Source organism: Scyliorhinus canicula, chromosome 16 (assembly GCF_902713615.1).
Source record: "Scyliorhinus canicula chromosome 16, sScyCan1.1, whole genome shotgun sequence".
In the NCBI taxonomy this organism is placed as follows: domain Eukaryota; kingdom Metazoa; phylum Chordata; class Chondrichthyes; order Carcharhiniformes; family Scyliorhinidae; genus Scyliorhinus; species Scyliorhinus canicula.
In genome coordinates this window covers 69,919,991-69,938,918 of record NC_052161.1, presented here as the reverse complement: position 1 = coordinate 69,938,918, position 18,928 = coordinate 69,919,991, and the positions used below count along the sequence as shown (strand labels likewise).

At 45.0% G+C, this 18,928-nt stretch overlaps 1 protein-coding gene across 42 annotated transcripts in view; it reads left to right on the top strand.

Annotated features, from left to right (window-relative positions):
* Positions 1-7,284, top strand: part of ank3b (ankyrin 3b) — an 888,954-nt gene extending 881,670 nt beyond the window's left edge. For 35 of the 42 annotated variants that reach the window (XM_038773874.1, XM_038773871.1, XM_038773899.1 and 32 more), the window contains 2 exons: positions 4,382-4,475; positions 6,534-7,284. In XM_038773874.1, the coding sequence (XP_038629802.1) occupies positions 4,382-4,450 (69 nt within the window). In that variant the 3' untranslated portion in view covers positions 4,451-4,475; positions 6,534-7,284. The remainder of the gene's footprint in view (positions 1-4,381; positions 4,476-6,533) is intronic. The other 7 variants (XM_038773863.1, XM_038773894.1, XM_038773885.1 and 4 more) reach the window with 3 other exon arrangements.
* The last annotated feature ends 11,644 nt before the right edge of the window (positions 7,285-18,928 follow it).

Sequence of the window (18,928 nt, the reverse complement as noted above, 5' to 3'; positions counted from 1 at the left end):
GGCTGCTGATCTTTTAGTTCACTAGTTAGTGTTGCCGAATCTCTCACTTAACCAGTCAGTGCTGCTGAAACTTTTAGTTAACTAGTTAGTGTTGCTAAGTCTCTCACTTAACCAGTCAGTGCTGCTGAAAATTGTGGTTAACTCGTTAGTGTTGTTGAATCTCTCTGTTAACTTTTAGTTAGCTAGTCAATGTTGCTGAAACTTTTAGCTAACTAGTTCCTGTGGCTGAACCTCTCAATTACCTAGTTATTCGGATAAATTTCTCAACTAACCAATTAGTGTTCCTGAATTTCTTAGTTACTGGCTGGAATTGCCGAATCTTTGAATTAACTGGTGGCTGTTGCAGAATCTTTCCGTGCTGCTCAAGCAGTTAGTTAACCAGTTAGTGTTGCTGATCCTCACAATTAATCACAATGAATGTTGCTGAATCTTGTCATTCTGTTTTGGTTCTGCGTGGATAGGTAGCCCTGATGCTGTCTGACTCCAAGTTATATTCTACAGGGGGCATTTTCTGTTTACTCACGTTTGCATAGAAAAGAATAACAGTTAATTTGGGTTTTTGAGTCTTGGGTTCACCATGGACACAGTTCTCTGCCTCTGCTGTGCTTGATGTTTTTGCGAAATATCCACCATTCACCTGAAACATTAGTTTGACGGGGTTTGGGTACGGCAGCCTTTACTATTATGGGGAACGGGTCCTGCCGGTGTCCTGCAGTTAATTGTTAATTCTGCCGTGTGTGGAATTAGTTTCAAACTGATTGGAGTGGACTGTTTGCTGATGTGTTGTGTGACTGAAAGTGCTTCCTGTAATGAGGGTTTCCGCTCACTTTATCCTGCCATAGAGCTGCTTCTGCTACCTGAATCAATTCGAGAGCATCACGCCTGGCTTCAGCTTTCGATTTTGTTCTACTTTGCACGCAGGTTGGTCGAGATTTTCCCAAACGACCGCTCGACTGACTTCCTGCACTGCGATTTAACCGCTTCTCATCCCGATAATGTGGAGTTTGTGCCTAAATCACCGGGTGTTCTCCAAAAGGTTGAGAATGCGCTGATGAATGTTGGGCTGCAGATAATTGAGTTCTTCTTGATACAAGCTAACATGCCATTTGTTTATCCACGCCATTCATGGCTATGTTGGGACTATGTTGGGGAGGCTGCAGAAGGATCTAGACAGTTTGGGAGAGTGGTGCAGGAAATGGCTGATGCATTTCAACGTGAGAAAATGTGAGGTCTTGCACTTTGGAAAAAAGAATCCAAGCATAGACTACTTTCTAAACGGTGAGAAAATTCATAATGCCAAAGTACAAAGGTGTGGAGATGCCGGCGTTGGACTGGGGTGAGCACAGTAAGAAGTCTTACAACACCAGGTTAAAGTCCAACAGGTTTGTTTCAAACACGAGCTTTCGGAGCACGGCTCCTTCTTCAGGTGAATGGAAAGGCTTGTTCCAGAAATGTTTATATAGACACAGTCAGAGATGCCCCGGAATGCGAGCACCTGCAGGCAATCAAATCATCAAAGATGCAGAGAGAGAGGTAACTCCAGGTTAAAGAGGTGCATCTTGAAACCCATCGTACAAGGTACACCCAGCTTCTGTCGCGACACGACGGACTTCCTACAGAAACTCAGCACCCATGGACCAGTTGAACCAGGAACATTCCTCGTCACAATGGATGTCTCGGCACTCTACACCAGCATCCCCCATGACGACGGCATTGCTGCAACAGCCTCAGTCCTCAACACCGACAACTGCCAATCTCCAGACGCAATTCTGCAACTCATCCGTTTCATTCTAGACCACAACGTCTTCACCTTCGACAACAAATTCTTCACCCAGACGCACGGAACAGCCATGGGGACCAAATTTGCACCTCAATATGCCAACATCTTCATGCACAAGTTTGAACAGGACTTCCTCACCACACAGGACTTTCAACCGATGCTATACACCAGATACATCGATGACATTTTTTTCCTTTGGACCCACGGCGAGACATCACTGAAACGACTACACGATGACATCAATAAGTTCCATCCCACCATCAAACTCACCATGGACTATTCTCCAAATTCAGTTCCATTCTTGGACACACTCGTCTCCATCAAGGACGGTCACCTCAGCACCTCGCTTTACCGCAAGCCCACAGATAATCTCACGATGCTCCACTTCTCCAGCTTTCACCCGAAACACATTAAAGAAGCCATCCCCTATGGACAAGCCCTCCGTATACACAGGATCTGCTCAGACAAGGAGGAGCGCAACAGACACCTACAGATGCTGAAAGATGCCCTCGTACGAACGGGATATGGCGCTCGACTCATTGATCGACAGTTCCACCGCGCCACAGCAAAAAACCGCACCGACCTCCTCAGAAGACAAACACGGGACACCACTGACAGAGTACCCTTCGTCGTCCAGTACTTTCCTGGGGCGGAGAAACTACGACATCTTCTTCGCAGCCTCCAACACATCATCAGAGAGGATGGACATCTTGCCAAGGTCATCCCCACACCCCCACTACTGGCCTTCAAACAACCGCGCAACCTCAAACAAACCATTGTTTGCAGCAAATTACCCAGCCTTCAGAACAGCAACCACAACACCACAAAACCCTGCCAGGGTAATCTCTGCAAGACATGCCAGATCATCGACATGGACACCACCATTACACGTGGAAACACCACCCACCAGGTACGCGGCGCATACTCGTGCGACTCGACCAATGTAGTCTACCTCATACGCTGCAGGAAAGGATGTCCCGAAGCGTGGTACATTGGCGAGACCATGCAGACACTGCGACAACGAATAAACGGGCATCGTGCGACTATCAACAGGCAGGACTGTTCCCTTCCAGTTGGGGAACACTTCAGCAGTCAAGGACATTCAGCCTCTGATCTCCGGGTCAGCATTCTACAAGGAGGCCTTCAGGAGACGCGACAACGCAAAATTGCTGAGCAAAAACTTATAGCTAAGTTCCGCACGCATGAATGCGGACTCAACCGGGATCTGGGATTCATGTCGCATTACATTCGGCCCCCACCAACAAGCCTGGACTTGCAGAGGCCTACCGACTGAACTGGCTTGGGACAATTCACACCTCTTTAACCTGGAGTTACCTCTCTCTCTGCATCTTTGATGATTTGATTGCCTGCAGGTGCTCGCATTCCGGGGCATCTCTGACTGTGTCTATATAAACATTTCTGGAACAAGCCTTTCCATTCACCTGAAGAAGGAGCCGTGCTCCGAAAGCTCGTGTTTGAAACAAACCTGTTGGACTTTAACCTGGTGTTGTAAGACTTCTTAAAGTACAAAGGGATCTGGGAGTGCTAGTCGAGGATTCCCTAAAGGTAAACATGCAGGTTGAATCCGTGATTAAGAAAGCGAATGCTATGTTGTCATTTATCTCAAGAGGGTTGGAATATAAAAGCAGCGATGTGCTACTGAGCCTTTATAAGGCTCTGGTTAGGCCCCATTTGGAGTACTGTGTCCAGTTTTGGGCCCCACATCTCAGGAAGGACATACTGGCACTGGAGCGTGTCCAGCGGAGATTCACACGGATGATCCCTGGAATGGCGGGTCTAGCATATGAGGAACGGCTGGCGTTCCTGGGATTGTATTCATTGGAGTTCAGAAGGTTAAGGGGAGATCTAATAGAAACTTACAAGATAATACATGGCTTAGAAAGGATGGACGCAAAGAAACTGTTTCCGTTAGGCGAGGAGTCGAGGACCCGTGGGCACAGCCTTAGAATTAGAGGGGGTAAATTCAAAACAGAAATGCGGAGACATTTCTTCAGCCAGAGAGTGGTGGGCCTGTGGAATTCATTGCCGCAGAGTTCAGTGGAGGCCGGGACGCTAAATGGCTTCAAGGCAGAGATAGATAAATTCTTGATGTCGCGAGGAATTAAGGGCTATGGGGAGAATGCTGGGAGGTGGAGTTGAAATGCCCATCAGCCATGATTGAATGGCGGAGTGGACTCGATGGGCCGAATGGCCTTACTTCCACTCCTATGTCTTATGGTCTTATGGTCTTAACAGTTTCAGGACCTGTACATTGATTCAGGTTTTCATGTTGCATGCCGATTCTTCTAATACACGTTGACGTTCTTTGGCTTCCCTCTCACTGAACCTTCTCTGAGACACTGATTCCTCAATTACTTTTCTTCGAGGACCTTTCTCTTGCCGCCTGTGTGATCTGTTTGTGCGGCGCATAGATTATGCTAAGTTTTTTTTAAAAAAAGCACTCAAATATCAGACTCATCGTACTAACATACTTTAATGCTCTGCGGTGGAGGTTGCTTTTGAAAGTGCAGTGTGACTACCTTAGCCCTTCAGACTATTGTGTTACGGATTCGAGAGCAATTGCTATTTCTTTTGCCTTAGCAGGTTGAAGGGTATAAAGTTACCAGAGTGAAAAAGGAAACGAGACAGGTTGATAAGAAGACTCACTAATGGTCTGCCAAGATCAAAGGTACAGGTACAGTAATCCTGAGCTAGGAGCTGTGAGACAGCACCACCTTCTGTTTATATTTTGTATAGCGCTGCTTTGCACTTGCAGTGAAAAAGAACGCAGATATCCTGTTACTGGCTTCAAGCGTCGATGTGGAATTTAACAACTTTGTTCATTACGTAAAGGTGAGCATTAAATGCTCAACTCCGCCTTCCAGAGAATCATCGAATGGTTACAGCACAGAACAAGTCTGCGGCAGCTCTCTGTTGGAACACACAGCTCGGCCTGCACCCTGCCAGTCATCATAGAATCATAAATTTGCAGTCAGAAAGAGGCCATTCAGCCCATCGGGTCTGCACTGGCCCTTGTAAAGAGCACCCTACTTAAGCCCACATCTCCACCCTATCCCAGTAACCCCACCTAACTTATTGGACACTAAGGGCAATTTAGCATGGCAAATCCACATAACCTGCACATCTTTGGACTGTGAGAAGACTGTGCTGAATGGACGGGGGCTTCCGAATTTGGCGGAGAGCGGGGATTGAGAGGATGGGGGACTTGTTCTTGGAAGATAGCTTCCCGAGTGTGAGGGCGCTGGAGGGGAAGTTTGCATTGGCTGGGGGAAATTAATTCCGATATTTACAGGTACGGGACTTTTTGTGGAAGCGAGTACCAACCTTCCCACTCCTGCCGCTAAGGGGGATTCAGGATAGGGTGGTCTCTAGAGGATGGATAGGGGAGGGGAGCGTCTCGGACATATATAGAGAGCTTATGGGTTTGGAGGAGACGCAAACCGAGGAGCTGAAGCGAAAGTGGGAGGAGAAGCTGGGGAGAGAGATAGAGGAGGGCCTCTGGGCGGACGCGTTAGGAAGGGTCAACGCGACCGCGATATGAGCCAGGCTCAGCCTGATCCAATTTAAGGTCGTTCACCGGGCTCACATGACAGTGGCCTGGATGAGCAGATAGTTTGGGGTGGAGGATAGGTGTGCGAAGTGTGCGGGGAAGCCAGCGAACCATGTCCACCTGTTTTGGGCATGTCCAAAACGGAGAGGGTTTGGGCAAAGGTTTGCTATTGACATGTCCACGATATTAAATATGAGGGTGAAAGTGAGTCCGGAGGTGGCAATTTTTGTGGTGTCGCAGGATCCGGGAATCCAGGAAGAGAGAGAGGCGGATGTTCTGGCCTTTGCTTCCCTGGTAGCCCCTAGGCATATATTGCTGGCATGGAGGGACTCAAAGCCCCTGAAATCGGAGACCTGGCTTTCAGACAAAGCTGGCATCCTCTACCTGGAGAAAATTAAGTTCGCCATGAGAGGGTCTCTGCTGAGGTTCACCCAGAGGTGGCAACCATTCGCCAACTTCCTCACAGAGAACTAATCGTCAGCAAAGGGGGGGGGGGGGGGGGGGGGTTAGGTTAGGGGGGGTGAGTAATGGCAAAACCTGTGGGAGAGGGAGTTGGAATTTGCACTATGTTGATATTTTTCTTGTTATGTATATTGTTGATTTTTTGTTGTTGAAATGCCAAAGAAATACCTCAATAAAACGTTTATTAAAAAGAAAAGATTTCAGCCATTCTGCATCCCAAATCTCCTGTACTTAATTTCATATCAGTGCTCTTTCGTTCTCAATCCTCAGCCATTGGGAAGGGCCTGTAACTCCCTGTACTTTCCCATTCCTTGACAGCGTTAAAACATTTCTCTCCATCGTCAGCCGAATTCTTGTCTGCTTTAACGGAAACAGCCTCAATTTTTCCATGACTTTCTTTGTATTTATATTCCTCCATCAACATCCTAGAGAACCTGCAATGTATTATCTCCATCATCTCGACATCCTTGTTACTGTGTGGCCTTACGGAGGTGTTGGTTGCATGGTAGCTTTAATATTCCATATCCCCTGGCATAAAACCCAGTATTCAATTCAATTCTTTTGCGGGACCCTGCTGGACACTAATTGGCTGCCACCCTTCAGACATTGAGACGGTTTTCACACTTCAAATGCCCTTAATTGACTTTAAACCGCTTTGGGACTGTGTGTGTGTGCGTGTGTAAGGTGTGATATAAATGCAAGTCTGTCTATCTTTTACAGAAACGCATTTTTACTACTGCCAGTGTCCCAGAAGGAAATGGCCGGAGCAGGGAAGGAGCCGACTGCAGACAAAAGTGTGTGCCTGCTGCTTTCACACATTAAAGCATGGTTTAGATACAAGAGGATATTTTAATTTAGCATGAGCAACTTTAAAACCGCATGGGAAATCACTTTCATTCGTTGATCTGAAGAGAGTGCAATTGGTGCGAGCCTGGTGTCACGGAGCACCAACGGTACGGGCGATTTTTCAAACCGAGCTGAGGAGTTTTTTTATTTAGCGCCTTTGATACCTTTCCTGTGACTGAGGATGTTCACAGCAGATCATAACATGTTGAGGTTCCAGCAAGGAGTGTACAAATCACTGATTACACACAGCATCTAGCCTTATAATTTTCTTGAACCCATGGTTTCAGGGTATTAAAAAAAATCTACTTGCTTATTTAAAAAAAAATAAAACACACAACAAAAAAAAAAATCATAAATGGTTTTGCTGTACATAAAGAACTCTGTAAAAAAAAAAAAAAAAAAAATTCTGATCAGGTGGCATTTTTGGAAGCAACCCAAACGCACTAACAGCACTTCAACTATTTTAGTGTCTGATCCACGCTTTAAAAGTTGATTCCACCTAACTTAAAGTGTTTTGAGTGTAACTCCACGATTTCTTGTACAATTAATAGAAAAGGTATAATCTTTGTATATGCAAAAAACACTGGCTTCATTTTAACTGAGATAGCTTTCTTTCAGACTACACTGCACAGTTTAAGATGATTTTCAAAAACATTGGGAAGAAAATGTGTAATTCTAGTGGGAAAAAGTATTCTAAGAACAAAAGTTTCTTCAAAGTACCAATATTCCGATGCATGTGTCCCTCATTTTAACTAAACTTTTTCTTTCTCCACTTCCTCTCCCCCCCCCCCCCCCCCCCCCCCCAACCCCTCCCCCCGAGCTTGCAGACACGGGTGTTGAAATTTAACACGGGATTTAGCGCACGTTTCTCTTCTGTTATTTCTTTCTTGCTTTTTAAAAAAAAATTAACCAAAACAATCTTAAATGATGCCATACATTATGCAAGGGGGAAGTGTTTCAAGCTCTTGCTTCTGGAGGGGGTTTACACTTGCAATTCAATAGTTGAACTAATTCTCTTGCAGGCACAGTATTGAAAAACCGAGTTGAAACAATGGGGATGTACATGCTTGTAGACTGGCAACCCGGTGTAAAATTATTACTGTATCATGTGTATTGGCAATAAGATGTAGAAGTCTTTCCATAAGCCGATCATCTGTAATCTTTTTTAGCAGTGTAATAATAGGTTGTTAAGGCCTGCTGTGGTTTAAAGGGCGTTCCACTTTTGAGTTTGGTGAATTATTCTCCTTTGTTGATTATATTCATATGAAAACATTAAGCAGTCACTGAAGATAGCTCTTATAACTATGTATGAAAACAACAACACTCCACTGAATGATCCGGTTGATTATTCAAGCAAAAATAAATTGTGTTAAATCACCAGCATTTTGTGCATTTTCTTCAGAAAGCCTGACTCTTTGAAATAAATAGCAGCGGATCAGCTGCACCCGACCGTTTCTCCGTCAGTCCTGTCAATATGGCCTCAGCTGGTGGTCACTTGTGGCCCGAGTACGAGTGACCAGCTCCTGCCTTTTACCAGGGCATCACTTAGACCACCCAGCCAAGGTAAGGAACACCTCTAGGCTTTCAAACTGGAATCTTCAGCCCCCTCCTCCCACTCAGGAGCCTGACGTTCCTGTGGTGACAGCACCAGGAAGGAGACTATTCCGGAACATCTTGCCTGTGCCACTGTTTCTCCAGTCTGCCTTAAATAAGATATCCTGACCCGTTGTACAGAATTAACTGGGTTGACTCTGGCAATGCCATATTTCAACTTTATTCGCAATTATTAAGTGTTGCATGGGCTGGCTCTCGTATGCCTACCTTTATAACTTTCACATATAGGAAACCATTCCCTGAAATAGAGGCCACAATTAATGCACAGATCTAACCTGCAGGGTCAGAGCAAGGGAAAACGATTTTTCAAACAGAACATAATTAAAATATTTTCTGACCTGATTCTTTTCATACTCTTTAGAGCAATGGAGAAATACTGTCTTTATCTTTCAAATCTGTGTTAGTAACATAGTCCATCAGAGGTGACTCCTATTTGAGGAACCTATTATCAGGGTGGTTTACTGTATCAAAAAAAAAATCCCCTTTACAAGATCTGAAAAAAATATGCCAGAAATCGGATAAAATACGTAAATAATTATATTCACTGAGAACCCTTTGTCCTGTTCAGTCATCACCCCGTGTTCATTGGCCTACATTGACTCCCGATTAAGTAACACTTTGAATTTATAATTCTTGCTCCTGTTTTCAAATCCCTCCATGGCCTCACCCCTTTCCTATCTCCATGATCTTCTCCAGCCTTACAACCACTGAGATCTCTGTATTCTGCCAATTAGTGAGTATCACGGATTCTAATCGCCCCTCCATTGGTGGCCGTGCCTTCAGCTGCCTGGCTCTAAGCCCTGAAATTCTCTCCAAACTCACCTCTATCTCCCTAACTTACCCTCTCTCCTCCTCTCAGCTGCTTCTTAGGACCTGCCTTTGTGGCCAAGGTTTTGGTCACCTGGTGGAATATCTTATTCTGTGGCTCAATGTCAAGCACCTTTGGGTGTTGTATTACATTAAAAGTGCTATGTAAATGCAGGTTGGTCTTGGACAGAATTCATCAGTTGAGGTATCCCTTAAACTGAGGAATCTTGAGCTTTAAGACATCGAAAGGTGAGATTGACTCACTGTAATAACCCAAGAACATGAGTTACAACTTTTGCTTTTCAAATATAAAATACAACCAACATGGTGGGAACACCAGGTCCAACCCTCGGTACAGCTACACTTGCCTCTGCTGTCTTATTTTTGAAGCTTTGATCTGCACTAATTGTTAGATATTGGGCGGGATTTTCCGGACATACCTGCCCAGTGATCGGAAATTCCTGCCTGACGTCAATGGAGCTCTACATGATCCGTGTCTCGCCCATGGCAATCTTGCAGAGGGCAGGGCGGAAGAATCCAGCCCTTTGATCCTTTTGCCAGTAATCATTACCTTTGACTCTGAGAAATGTTACGGTACAATTGTGCCACGTTAAGCATCCAATTTGTAGGTACTGATCACTTTGTTCGTCAGGTCCATCTATGGCTACTTGAAGGGAGAATGATCAGTCTCTAAAAATGCCTCTGACTAAGTTTTTTTTATTATCTAAGCAATCATTTGAATGTGTCCAGCCCATAAAGTTTGTTCCAATCTTATATTCCGCCGTTTGACCTACAACCACAACCATGTGATGACGGAACTTGGCAAGGCTTTCTATTCTCCCATCAGCACCGAGTTTCACGATTGCTCCATCTATACCAACAGAGGTTCTAATATGCTCCTCTGCGTGGCTCTTCAGATCCCAAACAATTGATCACGACAGAATGAGAGGAATTTTCCAAAGTATTTGTTTCCTCCTAACTGGTGCTGGATTTTCTTCCATCACTGGAGACGGTATCACTGCGAGGAGGGGGTCATGTTTATTCACATGCTTCAGCCAACATATTGCAGGGCAGGCTTAATGGAATAGCCGGTCTTTTCCTGTCTATTTTCCATGTGACTTGCTTATCTTTTGACCTCTATGGTCTTACTGTTAAAAACCTGAAAAGGTGAACTTAATCCAGTCTTCACTGCATCTCATATTGAAAGAAAGACTAAGACATATGTAATGCTTCATTGATGCAATGAATGAGTTCCTTGGAAATTGGTACTCCCACTGGAAGGATCAAGAACATGAGGGCACAGATTTAAGGCGATTGGCAAAAGAAGCAATGGTGACGAGAGGAAAGACTTTTTCACGCAGTGAGAGGTTAGGACCTAGAATTCACCATCTGGTAATGCAGTGAAGGGAGGTTTAAGAGAGAATTGGATTGTTATTAGGTGGCACAGTGGTTAGCACTGCTGCCTCACAGCGCCAGGGATCCGGGTTCAATTCCAGCCTCGGGTGACTATGGTGTTTGCACGTTCTCCCCGTGTCTGTGCGGGTTTCCTCTGGGTGCTCCGTTTTCCTCCCACAATCCAAAGATGTGCAAGTTAGGTGGATTGGCCATGCTAAATTGTCTCTTAGTGTCAGGAATATGCAGGTTAGGTGGGGTTGCGGGGATAGGATGAGGGAGTGGGTCTAGGTAGGGCTGTTCTTTCGGTGGGCGAATGGCCTCCTTCCGCACTGTAGGAATTCTATAGATTATCTGAAATGGAAGAATGTGCAGGGCTGGGGGAGTGGCACTGGGTAAATTACTCCTACGCAGAGCTGACACAGACATGATGGGCTGAATGGCCTCATACCGTAATAATGCTGTGAAATACAGTGGTATTTGTACTATAAGTGATGGCAAACTTCCACATAGAAAGATCCCACAAACAGCAATTATGATAGAACCACTAATAGATCTGATTTTGAACATGCTGATTGAGTGAGGACTATCTGTGGCACAGGGGTATAGGGAGGGACCTTGGCTTCCCAGTACCCATCTGACTGGTTTTAGTTCTGTTTATCGTATTTCTCCCTATTTCCCTTTTTTCCTATTCATTCTCCCGACTTCAGTAGATGGTACAGTTTTTGGATTTTGTTTATTGTCACGTGTACCAAGGTACAGTGAAAAGTATTTTTCTGTGAGCAGCTCAACAGATCATGAAAAGAAATAAAAGAAATACATAATAGGGAAAAGATTAGAACGATTGTAAGATAAGTAAAAAAGGGATCTGTTAGGGAGAGCTCGCAAACATACAAACAACTGCACATAAATGGAAGTGATCAAGGTCAACATAAACCAGCAATGCTAAATTTCAGCACATCAGCGAGCAAGATGAATCCCTGCGCCTCTTCAAATGGTGCAGTGTATTCGAACTTCTTTGAAGTGACAGAGGGGCATTTGCTCATTTATTTTATTTTTCTGCAATTGAGGGACAATTTAGTGTGGCCAATCCATCTACCCTGCACATCTTTGGATTGTGGGGGTGAGACCCATGCAGACACCAGAAGAATGTGTATACTCTACACGGACAGTGACCCGGGGCTGGGATCGGACCTGGGTCCTTGCCATGAGGCAGCAGTGCTAACCACTGTGCCACCTGCGTCGGCTCATACGGTTAACACTTCTACCGAGCAGAATCCTAGAAGACTCCCTGCATCTAGAGGCAAGACAGTCAAAGCACATTTGTAGCTCGTTTTTCCTGGGACACATCGCTAGCTTCAAGCTGGAGGCCATATCTCCAACAGCACCAATGCATCAAGCAGAGCTGACCAGGCGTCCTGCACACTCCCACCATTCGCCATAGGCATGTTTGAAGAGATTGACAATCCAGCGTTTGGCTACATTATGATCACACCACTCATGGACATTAAGTCCTGGAGTGAGATTCAAACCCACAGCCTCTATCTCAGAGGTAGGAGTGCTACCACAGGACCACCTCCTCTGAGGAACCGTCTCCTCAATCTTGAATCAAAATTACGTGCTTAAATCCTGAGCAGGGTCTTTGAACTATTCTCTCATGGAAGATTCCTGTTTAACATGAGGAGTCTTTCCTGTCAATGTCACTGAATTACTTTTTTTTTTAGAATATGAGGGATGCTGTCACCACTGTCATTGCAGCCAATCCCTGGTTCACCTCGAGAAGGTTTTGGTGAGTTTTCTTGTGGTGATTGTTCTTCTATTATGGTAGGTAGGGAGTTGCAAGGTATAAAGGAAAGATTTCCATTGAATAGTGCCTATCATGACCTCAGGACGGCTCATATGCATTCCAGCTAATGATATACTCTAGAGTCATATCCGTTGTTGTATGAAATGCAGCTATCAATTTATGCCCAGCAAGCTTCCAAAAATAATAATGGGATAATTGACAGGTTAATCTGATTTTTTTTTAATCAGTGATATTGCATGTGAGATAAATATTGGCCAGGACACCAAGGAGAAACTCTCTGCTTGGCTTTATATGTTTTCTGTCAATCTGAGAAAGCAACCAGGGCCTTGGATGAATTAACAAGCCAAATTATGGCACCTCCGACTGGGCAGCATTCCTTCAGGACTCCATAGAACAGCACAGAACAGGCCCTTCGGCCCTCAATGTTGTGCCGAGCCATGATCACCCTACTCAAACCCACGTATCCACCCTATACCCGTAACCCAACAACCCCCCACCTTAACCTTACTTTTTATTAGGACACTACGGGCAATTTTAGCATGGCCAATCCACCTAACCACTGGAATGTCAGCCTAGATTTTGTGCTCAACGGTAGAATTTGATGATTTACCTTCCTAGCAACCCCATCCTCCCCCACCCCGGTGAGTTTCCAGGTGGGAGAGGTAATAAAATCCCTGGATGGCCTTCCCACTGAGTCCCATCCACTCTCTGACCTGCCCACAATGTTATGTAAGATGGCCAAGGCTAGCGTTGCCCACTTAGCCTCACATCAGTTGAGACCCTTACACGGCCAATATCGGGAAAATTTCAGGGCAAGCACAGCAAGTTATCCTTCTCTGGTCTTAGGCGAGAAGAAGGCCTTCCCTCAAGAGCCCTTTTTCACATTGAGTGCCCTCTGCCCCTTCCTCGATGTCTGCCCATGGGTGTTCCTTCTCCTCTGGCCTCTCCATCAAAACCTGGGCCTCGCCTTCCCTCCCTGCCATGTAATCCCCTCCCCCAACAGCACTTATTTGCTCCTGGACTCTGGGACATAGAATCTAGGGACTGCTTCAAGTCCCATCCTGGCCATTACTGGCACTGCAGAGCTTCCAGCCAATTAGCCAGCCATTCTTGGTGGGGACGGAGTCCTCCCAAGAAAAAGGTGGACGACCTCCCTCCAGCCAATTAATCCTCCACTGAACATTAAATGTGGCTGTGGGGCTGCTGCAATTGATGGGGGCTGGGTCAGGAAACCCCACATCCCCCACCTCTAAACTCATAACTTCTGTCCTAACTTTCTGGATAGAGTGTTAATGAGCTCATTGAATATTTTATTGGTGTTTCTAACGTGGTTGTTGTTGGTTTGTTGAATTTATGATCACAATGCTTTTGTCTTCAATATATTAGTATAAAATGACACTTATTGTGATCAACTTAGAGGATCAAATCTTATATCTTAACTCTTCAACACATTGACCAGACATTAGTCTGTCAATCTATATTTTTTGTTATCTCCAATTCCTTTGTAATATTTTCCTCTCTCTTTACTGTTTCATGTTGTCAATTCTTTGAGGTTTATTGTAAATTCATTAGTGTTTGACTGTGGACAGAAATTGTAAGAGGAATAAATGACTTTGCAAATCTGAAAGTTTGTGGATAAAAAGAAATTAAAAAGCGACTGACTGATTCTAGCTTCATACTGACCCCTTTAACTTTGCCACAGTGCAAAATGGGGCTGATCTCTGTATGTTCATTATGAAGTGCTTCGAGAGGTTTGTCATGAGACACATTAGCTTCATACTCCCAGAATGCCTTGATCCACTGCAATTCGCATACTGCCACAACCAGTCCACAGTAGACGCCATCTCCCTGCCCTACACTCGTCCCTGGGTCATCTCGACAACAAGGAGTCCTACGTCAAACTCCTTTTCATTGACCACAGCTCCGCCCTCAACACCATAAGCCCAGCCAAGATCATATCAAAGCTCCAAAAACTTGGACTTGGCTCCTCCCTCTGCAACTGGATCCTCAACTTCCTGACCCACAGACCACAATCAATAAGGATAAACAACAACACCTCCTCCATGATAGTCCTCAATACTGGGGCCCGGCAAGGCTGTGTACTTAGCCCCCTACAATACTGTACACACGAATGTATGGCAAAATGTGGCTCCAACTCCATCTACATGTTTGCTGATGACACGACCGTAGGGATCCAATCTTGAACAACAATAAGTCAGAATATAGGAGGGAGATAGAGAACCTAGTGGAGCGGCGTAATGACAACAATCTCTCCCTCAATGTCAGCAAAACTAAAGAGCTGGCCATTCATTGACTTCAGGAAGCAAAGTGTCGTACACATCCCTGCCTGCATCAATGTGCTGAGGTGGAGATGATTGATGGCTTCAAATTCCTAGGTGTGCACATCACCAACAATCTGTCCTAGTCCACCCACGTCGACGCTACGACCAAGAAAGCACAACAGCGCCTATATTTTTTCAGGAAACTAAGGAAATCCAGCTTGTCCACATTGACTCTTACCAATTTTCCCAGATGCACCATAGAAAGCATCCTATCTGGCTGCATCGCAGCCTGGTATGGCAACTGCTCGGCCCAAGACTGTAAGAAACTGCAGAGAGTCATGAACACAGCCCAGTCCATCATGCGAACCTGCCTCCCATCCATTGACTCTGTCTGCACCTCCTGCTGCCTGGGGAAAGCGGGCAGCATAATCAACGATCCCTTCCACCCGGCTTATTCACTCTTCCAACTTCTTCCATCGGGCAGAAGATACAAAAATCTGAGAACACACACTAACTGATTCAAAAACTGCTTCTTCCCCGCTGTTACCAGACTCCTGAATGACCCTCTTATGGACTGATCTGATCTCTTCACATATCTTCTCTATTGAGTAGTACTACACTCCTGTGTGCTTCACCTGATGCCTGTGCCTTTGTATTTATATTGTGTATTTGTGTATGCCCTATTTTTTTTCATGTACGGAATTATCTATTTGGACTGTACGCAGAACAATACTTTTCACTGTACCTCGGTACATGTGATAATAAACAAATTTATCCAACTTCCAATCCAATCCCATCCAATGGTGAACTCACCCTTTCCGCTATGAAAGACTAGCCACATGGACAGTCTGGCCAGCTTGAAAGAGGCAGCCACGGTCCAACACCGGCAGGAATCTTAATGGAAAAGCAAAATTCTCCGGGTGTTGCAAATCTGAACTAAAAACAGAAATTATGCAAATACTTAGCACGACTGGAAGCTCGACAGGGAGAGAAGTGCAGAGTTAGCATTGCAGGTGGCTGCAGCTCTCTCCAGAGATCTGACAAAGGTCATTGACCAGTAACATTAAGACCATAAGACATAGGAGCCGAATTAGGCCAGTCGGCCCATCGAGTATGCTCCGCCATTCAATCATGGCTGATATTTTCTAATCCCCATTCTCCTGCCTCCTCCCCATAACCCCTGATTCCCTTATTAATCAAGAACCTATCTATCCCTGCCTTAAAGACGCTCAGTAATTTGGCCTCCACAGCCTTCTGCGGTAAAGAGTTCCACAGAGTCACAACCCTCTGGCTGAAGAGATTCCTCCTCATCTCTGTTTGAAAGGATCGTCCCTTTAGTCTGAGATGGTGTCCAGTGGTTCTAGTTTTTAACATTGTTTCCCTCTCTGCAGATGATTTCTCATCAGTTGAATATGGTCCACATTTTATGTTTCGAGTCCAGCCTTAATTAAATTCAAAATATATTGGAACCATCACCATATGCCAGTTGTGGGTCATTTTCCTGTACCAATGAATAAGTGGTGTATTGATCATCCATTGATCCCTGGCATGAAGGTCTACAAAGGGATCACTACTGACCACTCTAACAATGGTCAATTTATTTTCTTCAATGATTGTGAGGCCAGTAGGAGCAGGACCAATAAGATTACTCCACCGGTTGGCACCAGGCCTCCAATATCTATCTTCTCCTTTCTTAAACCCAAAGTGCATCAGAAAAAGCCAACCAATTAAAGATGCACTCAAAGTCACTGCCAGGATTAAATGGGAGCGAAATTTGCAGGAAGTGGCAGGATGCGACTTTTTTGCACTCTGAGGGGAATGGGGCAGAGGATGGGTAGCGCTTGGGCAAGCTAGGCATCTGGAACGTTATGTGGGTGGGTAAGCTTTGTGAACTGCATTTCGGAGACTTGTTGATGTTTAAGTACTTTTTATGTCACAAGTTGCACTTATTGGAGTACAATAAAGGCAGAAACAATAATGCTACAGGGAGGTCTTTTAACAGCAGCTTTCAGAGATCTGACTGCTTCGTTTTGACGTAAATTGAAAGCATCAGCGAAGGAATACGATAAAAATGTTTTTATACTGGTTGTTTAATTTGTCACCTGTAATCACTGTTAGAAATAGCGTGAGTGAGGGGTTAAAACCCCACTGCCAGTGGCACAGTGGTTAGCACTGCTCCCTCACGGCACCAAGGAGCTGGGTTCGATCCCGACCCCGGGTCACACTCTGTGTGGAATTCGCACATTCTCCCCGTGTCTGTGTAGGTCTCACCCCCACAACCCAGAGATGTTCAGGGTCGGTGGATTGGTCACGCTAAATTGCTCCTCATTTGGGAAAAAAAATTAAACTCACAGCCAGGCAAGGCAATTCTCAAACGAGCCAAGAGCTTGATGACGCAACAGGCTTTCCAGCCACTTTCATGTGGTCTGAGATATTAGGGACTGCAGTAGCTAATTCACTGTACTAATTGGAATAGAATCTCACCACAGGTTTCACATTGCATGATAGAGATTACAAAGACTTTATCTGTTTAGTATACGGGAAGTACAAGCTTGTGTTTCAATACATCTTTAGTGCAGCACGGTAGCATAATGGGTAGCACCATGGCTTCACAGCCCAGGGTCCCAGGTTCGATTCCTGGCTTGGGTTACTGTCTGTGTGGAGTCTGCATGTTGTCCCCGTGTCTGCGTGGGTTTCCTCCGGGCGCTCCGGTTTCCTCCCACAAGTCCCGAAAGACGTGCTATTTGATAATTTGGACATTCTGAATTTTCCCTCTATGTACCCAAACAGGCACCAGGGGCTTTTCACAGTAACTTCATTGCAGTGTTAATGTAAGCCTACTTGTGACAATAAAGATTATTATAACGATTATTATTATTATTTGAATCAGATTTCCAACAAGCAGAAAAGGTTTTGATTTTAAGTTTGTGTTGGTCAGCATAGAAACAAGCATCAGTTTGGAACTGCAGTATGTATCATTATATAAAAGGAGAACTTTTATCGATATAAAATAGAATAACAGCATATCATTCATCATTTATACTGCTCGTTGAGCTGTTTTATTTTAAATAAACTCTGTTTATTTAGAGCCCTACGTTTTACTCAGTGTAGTCTGAAATCTAATTGCTAGGGTACAGAGTAAGGGCTCTCTATTGCAATAATTCTCATCCTTGTTTAACTTGATGTTGGGCAGGTTAAAGTGCGCTCCATTATGTAGAGGATGATGGATCCACTTATGTAAATGGCCAGTGATGCTGAACCTGAGAAATTCGGTATTTAAACACTGTACTATGTGTACTGTGCTTGTTTGATTTTGTTTCCGAATCGAGTGCTTGTGAAATCTGAGCAATTCAGTGATTCGCACACACTGTTCACAATGGGTACTTGCAACAACCTGCAGAGAATTATATAGGAGGACGTGGCAACTCAGCATACAATTAAACACCCGCCTGCTGTATAAATATTTCACAACGCGGAGGTTCATTTCAGGTACTTTCAAATGGGGCGGCACGGTGGCACAGTGGTTAACACTGCCGCCTCATAGCACTGAGCAACCGGGTTCGATCCCGGCCCTGGATCACTGTCCATGTGCAGTTTTCACACACTCCCTGTGTTTGCCTGGTGTTTGTCTCACCCCACAAATATGTGGAGGGTAGGTGGATTGGCCACGCTAAATTGCCCTTGATTGAAAAAAATAATTAAGTGCTTTAAAAATTTTAAAAAGTAAGGTACTTTCAAATTAAGGTGCGCTTGACTTCTAAAATCCCTGGTAGCCTTCAACATTGTTGGTTAGCTGCATTGATTTTTATGTCTTTAGCCAAAGTAGTCCTTACTCAAGGAAGATACCAGCATGGAAATGCTACTTAATTTAGGGAATAATTTACCTGGGCAGGGTGTTCTTGTCTATAATTGGAATTTGAAAATGTGAGTTTCGGTGTCAACCATGGCTCAGTGGTAACAATCTTGCTCGAATCAGAAGACTGTGGCTTCAGGCCCCTTTCCGGGGCTGGAATTTTATTTTTGCAGCTGGGGTCCAGCTCGCGAGAGCAACCCACCTCGTCCAAGTTCAGGACCTATGACCAAGTTTAAAGGGCTCAGGCAACTAATTTGTTTTGTGAGGCTGCTGATCTTATTAAGGACAACTGCTTATCAGCTACCGGTCAATCGAAAAGCTGGCAGCTCACCAGCACCACCGGGTGGCCACTGCTGAGATCGCACCTGGAAGATGAGGATGTCATTCCCTCCCAATCAGGTACGTGTAGCCTGTGGCATTGGATCTGTAAGGCAGACGAGGGGAGCATATATTTGGTGAGGGCTGGCACTGCTATTAACATATGGCTGGCCATTGCCACCGGTGGCTCCCTCTA